The sequence below is a fragment of the Meles meles genome, chromosome X (assembly GCF_922984935.1).
Source record: "Meles meles chromosome X, mMelMel3.1 paternal haplotype, whole genome shotgun sequence".
Lineage (NCBI taxonomy): Eukaryota > Metazoa > Chordata > Mammalia > Carnivora > Mustelidae > Meles > Meles meles.
This window is the reverse complement of record NC_060087.1, coordinates 42,071,020-42,090,871: the sequence shown is the minus strand read 5'-3', so window position 1 is coordinate 42,090,871 and position 19,852 is coordinate 42,071,020. Positions and strand designations below refer to the sequence as shown.

The following is a 19,852-nucleotide window of genomic DNA, read 5'->3' as shown; positions in this document are numbered from 1 at the left end:
GAGCCCGATGCGGGGCTCGATCCGGGGACCCCGAGATCATGACCTGAGCCGAAGGCAGCGGCTTAATCCACTGAGTCACCCAGGCGCCCCGAAAATGGACTATTTTTTACACCATACAAAAAAAACCCTTCAAAACTCCTAAAATAAACCATAGGCAATAATTTCTTGGACACCGCCCTTAGCAACACATTTATTGATATGTTTCCTCAGGAAGGGAAACAAAATAAAACCATTGGGACTACACCAAAATAAAAAGCTTCTACATGCACACACACACACACACACACACACACACACACAGGCTTCTGCACAGCAAAGGAAACCAACAAAATGAAAAGGCAACCTATTGAATGGGAGAAGATACCCGCAAATGATGTATCTGATAATGGGTTAATACACAAAATACATAAGAACTTATACAACTCAACACTAAAAAAATCTTATTAAAAAACAGACAGAGAGGGTGCCCGGGTGGCTCAGTGTGTTAAGCCCCTGCCTTCGGCTCAGGTCATGATCTCAGGGTTCTGGGATCGAGTCCCACATCAGGCCCTCTGCTTGGCAGGGAGCCTGTTTCCTCCTTTCTCTCTGCCTGCCTCTCTGCCTACTTGTGATCTCTCTCTGTTAAATAAATAAATAAAATCTTTAAAAAAAATTAAAAGAAAAAAAAAACGGGCAGAGATGGGGCACCTGGGTGGTTCAATCATTAACCGTCTGCCTTTGGCTCAGGTCATGATCCCAGGTCCTGGGATCAAGTCCCACATGGGGCTCCCTGCTCTATGGGAAGCCTGCTTTTCCCTCTCCCACTACCCCCCGCTTGTGTGCTCTTTCTCTCTCTCTCTCTCTCGCTATCTCTCTTTCAAATAAATAAAAATCTTTAAATAATAAATATGAAAAAATTAAAAATGGGCAGAGAACCTAAACAGACATTTTTCCAAAGAAGACAAATAGCTAACAGACACATGAAAAGATACTCAGCATCACTCATCATCAGGGAAATGCAAATCAAAACCACAGTGAGATACCAACTCACACCAGTCAGAACAGCTAGAATCAAAAAGAAAAGAAGTAAGTGTTGGCAAGGATACAGAGAAGAAGAAACCCTAGTGCACCATTAACAGCCAAGTACATTGGTACAACCACATACTGTGGAAAACAGCATGGAGATACTTTCAAAAATTAGAAATAGAAATACCGTATGATCTAGCAATTCCACTACTAGGTATTTACCCAAAGGAAATGAAAACACTAATTTGAAAAGATATAAGCACCCTTACATTTACTGCAGCATTATATTCACTAGCCACCATACAGAAGCAGCCCAAGTGTCCATTATGAGATGAATGGATAAAGAAGATACATATACACAATGGAATATTGTTGAGCCATAAGAAAGAATAAGATCTTTCTGTCTATGACAACACGGATGGACCTAGAAGGTATTACGCTAAGTGTAAGAAGTCAGACAGGGAGAGTCAAGTACCCTATGATTTCACTTATACCCGGAATCTAAAAAACAAAACAAATAGACTCATAAACACAGGGAACAAACTGGTGGTTGCCAGAGTATAGGTGGATGGGGGAATGAGCAAAATAGATAAAGGGGATTAAGAGGTAGAAACTTCTAGGGGTGCCTGGGTGGCTCAGTGGGTTAAGCCTCTGCCTTCGGCTCAGGTCATGATCCCAGGGTCCTGGGATGGAGCCCCACATTGGGCTCCACGCTCCGCGGAAAGCCTGCTTCTCCCTCTCCCACTCCCCCTGCTTGTGTTCCCTCTCTTGCTGTCTCTCTCTGTCAAATGAATAAATAAAATATTTCTTAAAAATAATATAATATATAATAACATTGAAACTAATATAACATTGTATGCTAATTAAGCTTTATTAAAAAAAGAATCTATAACTTAGAAATAACATCGTATGCTAATTATATATTATATATATTCACTCCATATAACTTGTGTATGTACAATATAACATTATAGGTAATGTTAAAATGAAACTGAAAAAAGATTTTATTATATATTTATTTGAGAAAGAGAGAGTGAATGAGAGAGACAGAGAGCGAGCAAGCACAAGCCCCGGGAGAGGCAGAGGGAAAGGGAGCCTGACGCGGGGCTCATTTCTTTGTAAACCAGAGTTAATTCCATTTTGAGTTCCCAATCCCCATCAGGCTGGAGAGAAACTCAGCGTTAGTCATTTGGGGACCCCTCACTCAGACTTGTGGACGACTTACAGTATTTTATTTTATTTTTAAAGATTTTATACATTTATTTGACAGAGAGAGAGAGCAGCAGAGGGAGAGGCAGACTCCCATGCTGAGCAGGGAGACTGACCCAGGGTGGATCCCCGCGGCCTGAGCGGAAGGCAGCCACTTAACCGACTGAGCCACCCAGGCACCGCCCCTTCCATCAGCTTTCTTTGTTTTTTAATCTTTATTTTATTTATTTGAGAGAAAGAGTGTGTGTGAGAGAGAGACAGCACAAGCAGGGGGAGTGGGAGAAGTAGAAGCAGGCTCCCCGCTGAGCAGAGAACCCGATGCGGGGCTCGATTCCAGCACCCTGAGATCATGATCCAGACTGAAAGCAGTCGCGCAACAGACTGAGCCACCCAGGTGCCCCGTACTCTTTTTCTTTTAACCAACAACTGAGCCACTCAAGCGCCCCCCATCAGCTTTCATATGTAGTATTTCATATACCCAGTATCACTATCTTGTTAGATGGCATGTTTTGCTTAGGCGTATTTTCTTCTAAAACTCTTAAGCCAGGACGCCTGGGTGGCGCAGTCATTAGGCGTCTGCTTTCGGCTCAGGTCGTGATCCTGGGGTCCTGGGATAGAGCCTCGCATCGGGCTGCCTGCTCAGCGGGAAGCCTGCTTCTCCCTCTCCCACTCCCCCTGCTTGTGTTCCCTCTCTCACTGTCTCTCCCTCTCTGTTAAATAAATAAAGAAAATCTTAAAAAAAAAATTTCCTGACCCTCAAGTATCAGGAAATCTTTACTATAGAAGAGTTATTGATTTCTTTATGGAGATACTGTAATTCGTGTGTCTGATTGCACTTCTTACTGTTGCGCCTTCCCAAGATATCAGAGATCAGGCTGGACCTCAGAGCATCTAGCTGTGCAGGACTGTCTACCAGCAGGCCTACATTCTAAAACGTATGTTGATCTTTTCTTCTTTTTACTCCCTTTTTTGATCCTAATACTTCTCTACTTATACTTAGACGCATCTTAAAAACCACAGGAAAGGGGCGCCTGGGTGGCTCAGTGGGTTAAAGCCTCTGCCTTCAGCTCAGGTCATGATCTCAGGGTCCTGGGATCGAGCCCCGCATCGGGCTCTCTGCTCCACGGGGAGCCTGCTTCCTCCTCTCTCTCCGCCTGCCTCTCTGCCTAGTTGTGATTTCTCTCTGTCAAATAAAATGTTAAAAAAAGAACCACAGGAAAACAAAAGCAACAAGTAAATAAATGAACCAATAAAAACTGAGGAGGCAGTCATTTCTAACTCTTCTTTAGATGATCTGGGAAGGAAGAGTTGGGGTGGGGTCCGGAGGGCCAGTGAGGAAAATGTTGCCATGTATGACCCGCAGCCGTCAGTCTCCAAACAGTATGACCATGTAGAGTATGACGAGGTACATGTTTCACTGACATCCAACGAATTCCTTACAACCTAGTGATCCTTCTCCTGCGACACAAAAATTCCATTTCTAGAAAAATGTCTTGAACGAATAATCATGCATGTGCCTAAAGACATAAATTGAGGAATTTCACCACCGAAGTGTCAATGTTAATGAAAACCTACTGTCACTGCCATTGCTCAAAGGATGAAATGCTATGTGACCATTAAGATTATGGAGAAAATGATCTCTGGACATGGAAGAATATTGATGTTCCACTCCCAAAGTTTCTTTTCTTTTTTTTTTTTTTTTTAGAAAAGGCGACCATTCTTACTAGTTTTACTTTATCCTCCCACTATTTTCCATATTACAGGATAAACCAATCAAGTAAATTATGTTCATGTCATTATGACCTCTCCGCCAAAACAGATACATAAATAAATATCGAAGAAGTAAAAGTTCTGTGATTTTAATGTGAAATGAAATTGAGGTATTTTTTAAAATATTTTTTATTTGTTTGACAGAGAGAAAGCACACGCATAAGCAGGGGGAGCAGCAGGCAGACAGAGAAGCAGGCTCCCCACTGAGGAAGGAGATTGGTTCAGTTGGTTAAGCATCTGCCTTTGGCTCAGGTCATGATCTCAGTGTCCTGGGATCGAGCCCTGTCTCAGGCTCCTTGCTCAGCAGAGGGTCTGCTTCTCCCTCTCCCTCTGACCCTCATCCCCACTTGTTCGTTTTCTTATTGTCTGTAGGGATGCAAGCTGGTGCAGCAACTCTGGAAAATAGCATGGAGGTTCCTCAAGAAGTTAAAAATAAAACTATCTTATGACTCAGCAATTACACTACTAGGTATTTATCCAAAAGATACAAACATAGTGATTTGAAAGGACATGTGCCCCCCAATGTTTATAGCAGCAATGTTCACAATAGCCAAACTATGGAAAGAGCCCAGATGTCCATTGATGGATGAATGGATAAAGAAAATGTGGTAGATATATACACAATGGAATAGTACTCAGCCATCAAAAAGAATGAAATCTTGCTATTTGCAATGACGTGGATGGAACTAGAGTGTATTATGTTAAGCAAAATAAGTCAGCAAAAGATGAGTACCATATGATTTCACTCATACATGTAACTTAAGAAACAAAACAGGTGAATGTAGGGGAAGGAAAAGAAAAATAAAATAAGATAAAAATGGAGAGACAAACCTTAAGAGACTCTTAACTAGAGGGTAACGGTTGCTGGAGAGGAGGTGAGTAGGGGTGTGGGGTAATTAGGTAGTAGGCATTAAGGAGGGCAATTGACAAAATGAGCACTGGGTATTATACACAACTGATTAATCACTTAACTCTACCCTGAACCTAACAATACACTACATGTTAACTGACTTTAATTTAAATTTTTTTAAAAAGGGGGGAAAAAAGTACATGAAGAAATAATGGCTAAAAATGTCCCAATTTAGCAAAACATAAATTTACAGGGGCACCTGGCTGGCACACTCAGAAAGGCATGCAACTCTTGATATCCGGGTTGTGAATTCAAACCCCATGTTGGATACAGAAATTACTTAAAATCTTAAAAAATAATGATAAATAAATAAAAATAAACTTACAGACTGAAGAACCAGAACAAACCACAAACAGGATAAAACCAAAGAAATCCACACCAAGACGTATTGTTAAGCTTTTGAAAACTAAAGATTAAAAATATGTACATGGGGGATGCCTGGGTGGCTCAGTGGGTTAAGCCTCTGCCTTCAGCTCAGGTCATGATCCCAGGGTCCTGGGATCAAGCTCCTCAGGCTCCCTGCTCAGCAGGGAGCCTGCTTCTCCCTCTCCCTCCATCCCTCCCCCTGCTTGTACTCTCCCTCCCACTCTCTCTCTGTCAAATAAATAAAATATTTTAAATAAATAAATAAAAATATGTACATGGGAAGGCACAAGACAGAAATAACACCTTACCTACAGAAACAATTTGAGTGAAGCTGATTTCACATCAGAAACCATAGAGGCCATAGTGGGTAGCACAACATTTTTCAGCTAAAAGAAAAGAACTGTCAACAATGAAAATATCATTTAGGAATGAAGGAGAAATCAAGACATTCTCAGATGAAAAAAAAAAAAACTAATAGAATTTGTGTCCAGCAAAACTATCCTATAAAAATGGCTAAAGGAAGTTCCCTAAACAGAAAATGAAAGATAAAGGAAGGAATCTTGTCACACCACAAAGGAAGAAAGAACGCAGGAAACAAAAATGTGGGGAAACACAACAGACCTCCCTTCCCCTCTTGAGGTTTCCACATTATGTTTGCCAGTTGAAGCAAAAAATTATAACACTATTTGATGAGGTTCTAAATATATGTAGATGAAATATTTAAGACAAGAGATGCCTGGGTGGTTCAGTGGGTTACGCATGGGCCTTCGGCTCAGGTCATGATCCCAGGGTCCTGGGATCCAGCCCCGGGCTCTCTGCTCAGCAGGGAGCCTGCTTCCCTCTCTCTGCCTGCCTCTCTGCCTACTTGTGATCTCTCTCTGTCAAATAAATAAATAAAATCTTTAAAATAAATAAATCAATAAGCAAACAAATAAATAATAAATGAAAAACTACACAAAGTCCCTGGCTGGCTCAGTCAGTGGAGCAAATGACTCTTGATCTCAGGGTCATGAGTTTGAGCCCCACACTGGGGGTACACTTATTTCATTTAAAAATAAATAAATACTTATTTCAAAAATAAATAAATAAATACTTATTTCATTTAAAAATAAATAAATAAATAGCTATACAAAGAGACACGCTCATAAACACTATAGGTAAATCAAAATGGAATTCTAAAAAAGAAATGTTCAAGTGACTGAAAGGAAGATAGGGAAAAATAAAACAGAAAGTGAACGAGAGAACAAAAGAAGAAAAAATAAAATGTAGACATAAGGCCTAACATACCCTTAATTACATTAAATGTAAATGGTCTAGGGGGTGCCTCGGTGACTCAGTCAGTTGAGCCTCCGATTCTTGGTTTCAGCTCAGGTCGTGATATTGGGGTGGTGGGATCGAGCCCCGCATCGGGCTCCGTGCTCAGTGGGGAGTCTGCTTGAGATTCTCTCCCACTCCCTCCACCTCTCTCCTGCTTGTGCACACGTGCACATCGCACGATCTCTCTCTCCCCCTCTCTCTCAGATAAATGAATCTTTTAAAAAAATAATAAAATAAAAAGTAAAATAAATGTAAATGGTCTAACTGCACCAATTAAAAGACAGAAATTGGTAGAAAAAATTAAAAACATCACCCAAGTGTATGGTATCTAAAAGAGCAATACAGGAGCGCCTGGGTGGCTCAGTGGGTTAAAGCTTCTGCCTTCGGCTCAGGTCATGATCTCAGGGTCCTGGGATTGAGCCCCGCATCGGGTTCTCTGCTCAGCAGGGAGCCTGCTTCCCCCTCTCTCTCTCTGCCTGCCTCTCTGCCTACTTGTGATCTCTGTCTGTCAAATAAATAAATGAAATCTTTAAAAATAATAATAATAATAATAAATAAAAGAGCAATACAGGCAGGTTGAAGGTAAAAGTATGGGAAAAGATACATCATGCAAACATCCATCAAAAGAACACAGAAATGTTGTTAATTATACCTAAATAAAGCTGGAGAAAAAGAAAGCAAAAGTAGCTATATTAATGTCAGAGAAAGTAGACTTCAGAGAAAAATATTACCACAGAGAGAGAAGACATCTAACAATAAAAAAAGTCGATTAATCAAAAGAGACAAATCAATCCTAAATGTGTATGAGGCAAACACAAAAGAAAAAGCTAATAAAACTGGGGTGGGGGAGACAAATTAGGGGGCCCTGGGTGGCTGAGGGACTGACTCTTGATTTTGGCTGAGGTCATGATTCCAGGGTCATGAGATCAAGCCCCGCAGATCGAGCCTTGCGGTGTCCATGGGCACCATGCTCAGCAAGGAGTCTGCTTCTCTCCCTCTGCCCCTCACCCCACTTGTGCATGTACACTATTAATCTGGCTAAAAATAAAAAAATAAATATCTTTTTAAAAAGACAAATTATAGTTGGAAACCTCAATGCCACTTTTTGCAATTCAGAGCAACTAAATAGAAAATGAGCAATTTTTCCATGACCCCACTGGAAAGAAACTAGAAATCAGTAACAGAGGGGCACCGGGTGGTTCAGTCCATTAAGCTGTCTGCCTTCGGCTGAGGTCATCATCCCAAGGTCCTGGGATCAAATGTCGCATCGGACTCCCTGCTCAGCGGAAAGCCTGCTTCTCCCTCTGCCTGCTGCTCCCCCTCCCTGCTTGTGCACGCTTGCGCGCGCTCTCTCTCTCTCTCTCTCTCTCTCAATGCCAAATAAATAAATAAATAAAATCTTTTTTAAAAAAGACATCAGTAACAGAAAGATAACAAGAGAATCTCCAAACACTTGGAAACTAAGTAACACATTTCTAATATCTATGGTTCAAAGAGGAAGTCTCAAAGGAAATTTAAAAAATACAATCAACTGAATAAAAATGAAAACACAACATTTTCAATTCGGGGAACACGTCTAAAGCAGTGCTGAGAGAAAAGTATAGAGCACTAAATGCATGCGGTTGGAAAAGGAAAGTCTCAAATAAAACATCTAAGGTCCTACCTCAAACACGAGGGGGAAAAAAGACCGTATTGGGGATATATGCTGTTTAAGAGTACAATCTTTGAACTAGTAGATAAGTAAGTATTGGAGAGCTAATGCATAGCAAGTTGATTATCGGATACAATACTATAAACTTCAAAGTTCTTAAGAAATTAGACCTAGGGATGCCTGGGTGGCTCGGCCGTTAAGTGTCTGCCTTTGGCTCAGTTCATGATCCCAGCATCTTGGGATGAAGCCCCGGCATCGGGCTCCCTGCTCAGCCGGAAGCCTGCTTCTCTCTCTCCGACTCTCTGTGCTTGTGTTTCCTCTCTCACGCTCTCTCAGTCTCTCTCTGTCAAATAAATAAATAATCGTTTTAAAAAAAAGAAACTAGACCTAAATTGTTCCAACCACAAAAAACAAATGATAATTATGTGATATGATAGAGATGTTAAACACTTCAGTGGTAATCACATTGCAATATATAAATGTATCAAACCAGCACACTGTACACCTTAAACTTCCACAATGTTATATTATCAATTATATTTTGCTTTTTAAAAGGACCAAAGTAAACCCAGAGCAAGCAGAAGGAAGGAAAACAGAAAAGAGCAGAAATCAGTGAAGGCTCAGTTGGCTAACCACTTGCCTTTGGCTCAGGTCATGATCCTGGGGTTCTGGGATCAAGCCCCACATCGGGCTCCCTGCTCAGTGGGGAAGCCTGTTTCTCCCTCTCCCACTCCCCCTGCTTCTGTTCCTGCTCTCACTGTCTCTCTTGCTGTCAAATAAATAAATAAAATCTTTAAAAATAAAGAAATGGAAATGAAAGGTATACAGAATAAAGAAGAAAAAATAAAAATGTCCCTATTCCTAGATGACATGATTGTCTAGGGGTAAAATCACACACACACACACAAATCTCCAAAAAAAGAAAAACCTCCTAGAACTGAATTTAAGCAGTCATGCGAAACAAGATCCAATACAAAAACCCATTGTATTTCTACGTTAGCCATGGACTCTAGAATTAAAAATACATATATAAAATCATTCATAATCACTAAGAAATATGAAATACTTTACTATAAATCTGATAAAACATGTACAAAACTTGTAAATTAATAACTACAACACTCTAGCAATCTTTTTTTTAAAGATTTTATTTATTTATTTGAGAGAAAGAGGAGAGAACACCAGAGAGAGACAGAATGAGCAGGGGAAGAGGCAGAGGGAGAAGCAGGCTGCCTGCTCAGCAGGGACTTCATCCCAGAACTCTGGGAACATGACCTGAGCCAAAGGTAGACACTTAACCGAATGAGCCACCCAGGTGTCCCATATTAGCAATCTTGAGAAGAAAGAACAATGCTGGAGGCATCATGCTCTCTGATTTTAAACTATCATACAAAGCTAGAGTAATCAAAGCAGCGTGGTATTGGCATAAAAATAGACACATATCTCAGGCACCTGGGTGGCCCAGTTGGTCATGCACCCACCTTCGGCTCAGGTCATGATCCCAGGGTCCTGGAATCAAGTCCCGCATTGGGCTCCCTGCTCAGCAGGAAGTCTGCTTCTCACTCCCCCTCTGCTCCTCCCTGCCCCCCCCCTTATGCTCTCTAACTCTCTCTGTCAACTAAGTAAATAAAATTAAAATCTTAAACAAATAGACACATATCTCAATGGAACAAAACAGAGTTCAGAAATAAACCCACTTGATTTATGACCAAAGACCCAAGAATATTCATTGAAGAAAAGAGTCTTCAATATTGGACAGCCACATGCAGAAAAATGAAACTGGGGACCACTATCTTACACCATGCATAAAAATTAACTCAAAATGGATTAAAGACTTGAACCTAAGACCTGAAACCATCAAACTCCAAGAAAATATAGGCAGTAAGGTCCCTGACATCAGTCTTGGTGATGATTTTTTGGATTTGATACCAAAAGCAAAGGCAACAAAAGCAAAAATAAACAAGTAGAACTACATCAAACTAAAAAGCTTCTGCACAGCAAAGGAAACCTCAACTAAATGAAAAGACAACCTACCGAAGGGTAGAAAATATTTGTAAATCATATATCTGGTAAGAGGCTAATATCCAAAAATTTATAAAAAATCCATATGACTCAAGAGCAAAAAACAATCTGATTTAAAAATAGGCAGGGGAGCCTGGGTAGCTCAGTGGATTAAGCCTCTGCCTTTGGCTAAGGTCATGACCTCAGGGTCCTGGGATCGAGCCCTGCATCAGGCTCTCTGCTTAGCGGGGAGCCTGCTTCCTCCTCTCTCTCTGCCTGCCTCTCTGCCTACTTGTGATCTCTGTTTATCAAATAAACAAGTAAATAAAATATTTTAAAAACTAAAAATAGGCAGAGGAGGGGCACCTGGGTGACTCGGTCGGTTAAGTGTCTGCCTTTGGCTTAGGTCATGATCCCAGAGTCCTGGGACCAAGCCCAGAACTGGGCTCCCTGCTCACCTCTGTCCTTCCCCACCATTCATGCTCTCTCTCTTTCTCTTTCTCGTTCTCGCTCTCTCACTCTCTCGAATAAACAAATAAAATCTTTTGGAAAAAATGGCCAGAGGATATAAACGGACAGTTTTCCAAAGAAGATATGCAGATGGCCAACGAGTACATAAAAGATGCTCAACATCACTAATTTAGGGGCACCTGGCTGGCTCAGTAGGTAGGGCATGCGACACTTGATCTCAGGGTTGTGAGTTCAAGCCCCACGCTGAGCATGAAGCCTACTTGAAAAAAATCACTAATCTAATCATTGGAGAAAGGCAAACCAAAACCACAATGACATATCACCCCACACCTGCTAGAACGGCTAGTATCAAACACACAAGTTGGTGAGGATGTAAAGAAAAGGCAACCCTTGTGCACTGCTGATAGGAATAGCAACTGGTACAGCCACTATGGAAAACAGTATGTAGGTTCCTCAAAAAATTAAATATAGAACTATCATATCATCCAGCAATTCCACTTCTGAGTATTTATCCAAAGGAAAAACACACTAACAAAGAAATATATACACCCCATGTTCACTGCCACATTATTCACAATAGCCAAGATACAGAAACAACCCAAGCGTCCATCAACAGATGAATGAATAAAGAAAATATGGGGTGTGTGTGTGTGTGTGTGTTTGTGTGTGTGTGTACACACAATAGAATATTATTCAGCCATAAAAGAATGGGGAAATCTTTCCATTTGCAAGAATATGGATGGATCCTGAAGGCATTATGCTAAGGGAAATAAGTCAGAGAAAGAAAAGTCCTGTATGATCTCACTTATATGAGGGATCTAAAAACAACAACAACAACAACAACAAAGCTCACAGTACAGAGAAAGATTGGTGGTTGCCAGATGTGGGGATAAGAGTTAGGCATTATACCTCCATCAGAAAGGATGTATACCCAACGTTTGAATCACCATGGACGGGACTGGAGAAGATTATGCTGAGTGAAATAAGTCAAACAGAGAGAGTCAATTATCATACGGTTTCACTTGTTTGTGGAGCATAAGGAATAACATGGAGGACATGGGGAGATGGAGAGGATAAGGGAGTTGGGGGAAATCGGAGGGGGAGACAAACCACGAGAGACTGTGGACTCTGAGAAACAAACTGAGGGTTTTGGAAGGGAGGGTGCCTAGAGGGTTGGGTGATCCTGGTGGTGGGTATTATGGAGGGCACGTACTGCATGGAGCACTGGGTGTGGTGCATAAACAATGAATTGTGGAACATGGAAAAAATAAAATTAAATTTTAAAAAAGAGGCAAATGGGTGAAGGGAGTCAAAAAATACAAACTTAGGGGGCCTGGGTGGCTCAGTGGGTTAAAGCCTCTGCCTTCGGCTCAGGTCATGATCCCAAGGTCCTGGGATCGAGCCCCGCATTGGGCTCTCTGCTCAGCAGGGAGCCTGCTTCCCCCCACTCTCTCTCTGCCTGTCTCTCTGCCTGCTTGTGACCTCTGTCTGTCAAATAAATTAATAAGATCTTTAAAAAAAAATACAAACTTACAGTTATAAAAAAAAGCCATGGGGATGTAATGTACAGCATGGCAACTATAAGTAATTATACTGTATTGCATATTTAAAAGTTGCTATAAGTAAATCTTAAAAGTTCCCATCACAAGAAAAAATTCTACAACTGTACATGGTGATGGATGTTAACTAGCCTTATTGTGGTGATCATTTTGCAACACATGCAAATTTAGATTGATTATGTTGTACATATGTTGTACTCCTGAAATTAATATAATGTTGTAAGTCAATGAGACCTCAATAAAAAAAGAGCATGGTAGGGGCGCCTGGGTGGCTCAGTGGGTTGAGCCTCCGCCTTTGGCTCAGGTCATGGTCTCAGGGTCCCGGGATCGAGCCCTGCATCAGGCTCTCTGCTCAGCGGGGAGCCTGCTACCCCCCACCCCTTCCCCGTCTGCCTCTCTGCCTACTTGTGATCTCTTTCTCTCTGTGTCAACTAAATAAATAAATAAATAATCTAAAACGAAATAAATAAATAGATAGATAGATAGATAGATAGATGAAGAGCATGGTATGGGTGAAGAATAAACAAATATATCAGTGGAACAAACAGAAAGGAAATAGATCCGGGGCTCCTGGGTGGCTCAGTCAGTTAAGCATCTGACTCTTGATTTCAGCTCAGGTCATGATCTCAGGGTCATGAGATCAAGCCCCAGGTCAGGCTTCATGTTCATTGTGAATCTGCTTATTCATCTCCCTCCCTCCCTCCCACTCCCCCACTTGCACGCTGTGTGCACGTGTGCACACGCATGCGCTCTTTCTCTCTCAAATAAATAAATCTTACTTTCAAAAATATTGTGTTTGTTTGTTTATTTATTTATTTATTTATTTGAAAGCGAGCACACAAACAATGGGGAGGGGGAGAGGGAGAGGGATAAGCAGACTCCCCACTGAGCAGGGAACCCAACACAGGGCTCGATCCCAGGACCCTGAGATCATGACCTGAGCCAAAGGCAGACACCCAAAGGACTGAGCCACCCAGATGCCCCCTCTCAGATAAATAAATAAATCTTAAAAAAAAAAGGAAAAAAGTTCTAAATAGACATTTGACCAAAGAAAATATACAGATGGCAAATGAACATGTACAACTATGTTCAACATCATTTTTCATTAGGGAATTATAAATCAAAACAATGATGAGATACCATTATACCCCTATTAGAACGGTTACAATCCAAAAACCCAACAATACCAAATGCTGACAAGGGTATGGAACAACAGGAATGTTCTCGTTTATTGCTGGTTTGAACATAAAATGGTGAAGAACTTGGGAAGACAGTTTGACAGTTTCTTGCAAAGCTGGTCTTACTGTATGACCCAAAATTGCACTCCTACTTATTTACCCATATGAACTAAAAACATATGTCCACACAAAAACCTGTATATAAATGTTTATAGCAGCTTTATTCATAATTGCCCCAAACTGGGAACAACTAAGATGTCCTCCGATAGGTGAATGAATAAGCAAATTGTGGTACATCCACACGATGGAATATTATTCAGTGATAAAAATAAACGAGATAAAAAGCTACAAAAAGACATGGAGGAAGCTAAAATGCAAATTGCTGGGCGCCTGGGTAGCTCAGTCATTAAGCATCTGCCTTCGGCTCAGGTCATGATCCTAGGGTCCTGGGATTAAGCCCCACCTCGGGCTCCCTGCTCAGCGGGAAGCCTGCTCTCCCTCTCCCACTCGCCCTGCTTGTGTTCCCTCTCTCTGTCTCTCTCTCTGCCAAAAAATTAAATAAAGATCTTTAAAAAAAATTTTAAATAAAATGAATAAATAAATAAAATGCAAACTGCTAAATGACAGAAGCTAATCTGAAAAGGCTGTAGACTGCATAATTCCTAATATATGACACCTTAAAAGAGGTAAGACTATATAGAGACAATAAAACAACAACCAAAAAAACAGAGGTTCAAGCCTAGGGAGAGAAAGGATGAACAGCTGAGGCACAGATGAAACTGTTCCGTATTAAACTGTAATGGCGAATATATGTTATTCTGCATTTGTCAAAACCTAAAGACTGCACAACACAAAGAATGAACTTTACTATAGACTATAATGAATAACAGGGTATCCGTATTAGTTCATTGTAACCAACGTACTACATGAGTGCAAGATATTAATCATGGGCAAACTATGGAGGAGACGGAGAGTGGTACATGGAACTACATGTACTATTTTCTCAATTATTCTATAAATCTGAAGTTGTAGTAAAAAAAAATTAAGTCAATTGTTTGAAATGCACTTAGCATACAATCTAGCCATTGCGTTCACGTGCATTCGTCTCATACAAAATCCTTACACAAACAATCATAGCATCTTTATTCATAATAGCTCCAAACTGGAAACAGCCAAGATGTCCTTCAACAAGAGTTTGGTTAAGCCAACTGTGGTATATTGATACCAGGGAATACTATTCAGCAATAAAAAGGAACAAGCTATTCATATACCACCCAACAATCCGCATCAAGCTCCAGAGAATTATGTTGTGTAAAAAAAGCCAGTCCCCAAAAGTTACATACTGTATTATTCCATTTATATGTCATGCTTGAAATGACAAACTTATAGCTCAGTGATGGCCAGGAGTTAAGGAGGGAGTGGGGGAGGAGAGAAGTGGTTGTGTCTATTAAAAGGCAAGATGAGGGGTCCTTGTCAGGATGGAAATGTTCCCTATGTCAATATCCTAGTTGTGATACTATACCAAGGCTTTTGCATGATGTTCCCATTAGAGGAAACTGGGTAAATGGTACATTGCATTGGAATCTACAATTATCTCAAAATTTAAAAATTTATCTTAAAAAAAAGAAAAAAATTTAAAGTAGGCTCCTCCTCCTTACCTCACATGATCTGCCAGGCAGTCCTGGAACCAGAGCAGGGAACCTCTGGGGTGATTTCCTATTAGCTGACATGTTCACCCTGGGTCTCAGCCCACCTTCCAAAGCTGGAGGGGAGTCGGTATACGGGCTGCGGTCAGAATGAATGGAAGATCCCGCAGCCTCCAGTAAGGAGAAACCTCAACAGCTCCACAGAGACACCAAGAAATCCTAAAAGGACAGCATCCGTGTGATCAGTGTCATTCCACATTTACACCACAAAGTTCAGCAACCCCCACTCTGGGCATTAGGGTGGATTATGAAAACCATCAAGATATCTGAAGTCAAATGAATGACCTCAGAGTCCTTTATTCTGGGGTGGCTCCACAGGGAGCTTCACACCTTACCTAGCCAGCCAATTCCTCAATTCTGGGTTCAAGGTGGACCTGAGTTTGCAGGGAGGGCAGAATTGGGGCAGCGAATGGTGCTAAAGTCGATGGGGACCTGAGGGGTCACTGACAGGAAACTTGGAAACCCGGTAATCTGAATGAAAGGTATCTCTTCTGCCCTCTTCAATTATTTTTTCCATTTTAGGGTGAAAAATCCCTCTTGAGCGAAATAAGTCAAGCAGAGAGAGTCAAGTATCATATGGTCTCACTTATTTGTGGAGCATAACAAATAACATGGAGGACATGGGGAGATGGAGAGGAGAGGGAGTTGAGGGAAACTGGAAGGGGAGATGAACCATGAGAGACTATGGACTCTGAAAAACAACCAGAGGGTTATGAAGGGGCGGCAGGGGGGTGGGGTGGGGGGGTGGGAGGTTGAGGAACCAGGTGGTGGGTAATAGGTAGGGCATGTACTGCATGGAGCACTGGGTGTGATGCCAAAACAATGAACACTGTTATGCTGTAAATAAACAAATAAAAATAAATAAAAACAAAACAAAACAAAAAGTAAGTTAATGGTAAATGTTAAAATATGATTAAAATAACAATAATAAAATATTGATTAAAATGTTAAAAGGAAAAAAAAATCCCTCTTAAATTCTTCTACAGGAAGCTTAGCCTCTTCTTTCCAGAAGATGGTTCAACATTAATAATATTTATTAATCAACAAATCAGGGGGCATGTTGCTATTAACTTACACCAGAAAAGCATTTGACACTATTCAGGAGACATTACCAATAGAATTCCAGCTAAAATTAGGAAAGATGTAAACCATTTAAATATCACAAAAATCATTTACAAAACATAGCCCTGGACTATTATGCTAAAAAGTAAAATGAAGAAGCTATTGCCATTAAAATTATCAACAAGATAGGGATGTCTAATAGAACTCACGATTGTTTTGCTGGCTCTAGCTCACACTATGGAAGATGAAACAGTAAGAATGGATATTGCAAGGAAATGGAAATGTGGCTTTCTTTTGCCAATGATATGATTTTATACAAAGAAAAAAAGACACTACCAGCATTCATAGGGCAATTTGAAAAGGGGCTGGATACCAGATAAAATTATAAGAGCGGATAGTTTTTCCTCCACAATAGCAGTGATCATATAAAAATGGGGGGAAAAAACATTACTAACGACAGTAAGAAATACACAAAATATATTTAAGGAGTTGGACTTCTACAATTAAAAAAAAATTGACAGATATAAAATAGTCACACAGATATACCATATCCTTGGATAAGATGTAATAAAATGTCAACCCTTCCAAAATGCGTTTTATTAAGGTAATATAAATAATTAAAAAAACCACAAATCTCAGTAATAATAAGATGGTGTATGTAAAATTTTGTGGAGTGCAGCTAAAGAGATTCTTAAAGAGAAATTCATGTTCTAAATGGTTTTTAACAAAGAAGAAAGACTGAACATTAATGAATTAATATCCAATTTAAAAAGTTAAAGTGTTACAGATAAGAGCCGAAATTAAAGAAATAGAAAAACAAAGGTACATCAGAGAGGATCAACAAGGCCAAAAGTTGGTTCTTTGGAAAGACTAGTAAGATTAGCACGCCTCTGGGGAGACTGATAAGGAAAAAACCTAAACACACTCTTAAGATTTGACAAGATGCAGCAAGGAATCTAAAAACTGACTATCCCAGAAACCCCCATCCCTGACCTGCACAGATTCCCATTCACCAGATTCTGCAACTCCCCACCAAAGGACCTTACAAACTGACAATTCGTCATTCCCAAAAGCCAACAAAGCCATCACCTCAAAATCACAGATGACTGTCACGCCTTAAAACCTCGTGCACTCGCTTTAGCGCGGCGCGCCAACAAGACTTAAACGTCCTCTGAGGGCCACTTCCGTTTCCTGTCCTCACCCCTGACAGTGCCCCTTCTGTGGTGTTGGTCTCGCACACATGGGAAGGGCTGCGGTGCTGTGTGGTCTACTCACTCTGAGCAAGGTGCAGTTACGGATCGGCAGGGACTTTGTCCATGAGTGGCGTTGTTGGGCGAGGAACATGGCTGTGCCGAGGCTTTCCTCCATGGAGGCCGCCATCTTAGCGCCCATTCCGTACAGTGGGCTGTTCCACCGAAGGCGGGGGCAGGGGGCAGGGGGCGTTGTTCAGGGCTAGCGTCCGGGAGCAGTTGGTCTTTGGAATTGGGTTCTATAGGTCTGTGCAAAGTTTACGGAAGCGGAGGCTCCGGGGGCAGGGGAGATGTGACCTTCTCTCTAAGGGAGATACCACTGGGTAGAGGGGAAAGAACAGGATTAGTTTCCTCCGGGAAGATGTAACTCGGAGGAAAGGAGAAATTAGAATGGTACAGCCCCCCACCCCACCCCCGGCAGATACCACTGGGCAGGAGAGGGAAGGAGTCGGTGTGGTACAGTTCTCTCCTTGAAGATACCCCTGGGAAGAGGTGGGGAAAGTCGGGTTATTGTTGATCCCCTCCTGGGTGATACTACTGGAGAAGAGTGGGGAGGAGTCATAGTGATACATTATTTTGATGTGCTGGAATTGGTGTAGAAGGGAATTGAAACCCCCTCAGTCTCTATTACTGCCATTACGCCCACTAAAATGATAGTGGCTAGAAATAATAATAATAATAACCTTTGATATAGACAACTAATATTTTTAAGCAAATTGCCAATAGGAAAATATTTTTAAAACATAGTAAGCATACTGTCCCCGAAAATACATCTCGGAAACACGCCCCTAACTCCTCCTGTCAACCAGTTTGCAGCCTCGTAACCTCTCTTACATGGGACTTTAGGAGCTACTATGTACTCTTGGGAGAGAAGAGAGAATTCTACATGTTCTTCACCTCCAAACTCCTAATCTAAACATTCTTCAAAACCTACTCCTACATATACTCTTCCTGCAGGCCTTCTCTGCCAAGAGGTAGAAGGCTCTTTGCCCTGTTGAAGGCATTTCAGACACAACAGGTAGGCCCTAGCTAAGCTTGGGCATGGATTGCTGGGTCCCCTAGGAACATTCAGACCCTCTGCCTGGGTCTCGGCACAACAATCGGGAGAGTTGAGTGTCACCCTCTCAGTATTTGTGAATTGAGTGGAAGAAAGAGTAGCAAATGTGAGAATATTATTGTAGCCCACACACTTCTACAGAAATTTCCAAAACATTCTTGTCATGACTTTTGGGCAACATCTCAAATCCTGGACTGTGCTAACTTCTACCATCAATGCCTCCTGGGCTGATGTCAAACCTGGATCTTTTTCAACGCTACCAACACCTTGTTGCACTCTTGATCTAAATTCATGTGCTCTATTAATCATTTCATCATTAGTGTCTCTGTATTTTGACCATGAATCCAAGATGCTGCTAACTCATTTACCATATGTGCCCTTTTTTTTATAGACTGAGAGTAGACATTTGTTAATTTTCCACTGTCAATACCTCTCTGATCTATATCTCAACTATTGGACCAAGGTTGACTTTTCTACCATCCATGTCCTTTGGATTAGACCTCCAAAACAGACATAGGTCACAGATGACTGGGTTCCAGCTCAAACCTGAGAGGAAATTATGTCTGAAGGATAACAGAGGCCCAAGTTCAAGAACTGGACCTGAGGACCATCAAAGGTACAAGTTCATTCATGGTAGAAGATTGCTCCCCAGGCTGGGCTTATGGTCAGTAAAACAAGAGGGTGATTTCTGGCAAAATCCTTAACAGATGTTTTTAGATCAAACCAGGGAGACTGAGGATGTTGAAAGTTCGTATTTTCCTAAGGTAGACACAGGGAATTGTTGACGGAGGCCCAGGGTTCCAAGTCAGAAGAGATGGTTTGTCACCTCAGAGAACAGACTATAAAAGACTGAGGCTTCCGTGTGTTCTCTCTCTCTTTCTCTCTCTGTCTCTCTTCATCCCTCATATCACTCACTGTGGGAGAAACCAGCTGCCATGTGATAATGACACTAAGGCAGGCAGCCTTTGGAGAGGCCCAAATGCCAAGCACACCTGCCAGTAACCAGTGAGGAACTGAGGCCTCTAGCCTATAGCCGTATGAATGAGCCAGACTCCAGCCTCAAGGACTACAACCCCAGGCAACAACTTGAACTATAACCTCAGTTAGAGACCCTGAAACAGAATCTTGAACCCAAGCCTCCCCCAAGTTCTTAACCCCACAGACACTGTGAGATAATAAATGTTTGTTGTTTAAACCTTTACGTTTAAGAGTAATTGGTTGTGCAGCAATAGATAACAATATAAGCATTTAAAGTTTTGATATTTTGTTCATCATGGATTTTTGCATTAATTTTGACTTTTGAAAACATTGCACTGGGGCCCCTGGCTGGCTCAGTCAGT

The 19,852-nt window shown here is 41.3% G+C and overlaps 1 protein-coding gene across 1 annotated transcript in view; it reads right to left on the bottom strand.

Annotated features, from left to right (window-relative positions):
• ZNF157 (zinc finger protein 157) overlaps positions 1-17,539 on the bottom strand; it is a 37,954-nt gene extending 20,415 nt beyond the window's left edge. The window contains exons 1-2 of the mRNA XM_045995709.1: positions 17,481-17,539; positions 15,096-15,302 (exon numbers count right to left, since the gene is read on the bottom strand). Coding sequence (XP_045851665.1) covers positions 15,096-15,167 — 72 coding nt within the window. The 5' untranslated portion in view covers positions 15,168-15,302; positions 17,481-17,539. The remainder of the gene's footprint in view (positions 1-15,095; positions 15,303-17,480) is intronic.
• Positions 17,540-19,852: the final 2,313 nt, after the last annotated feature.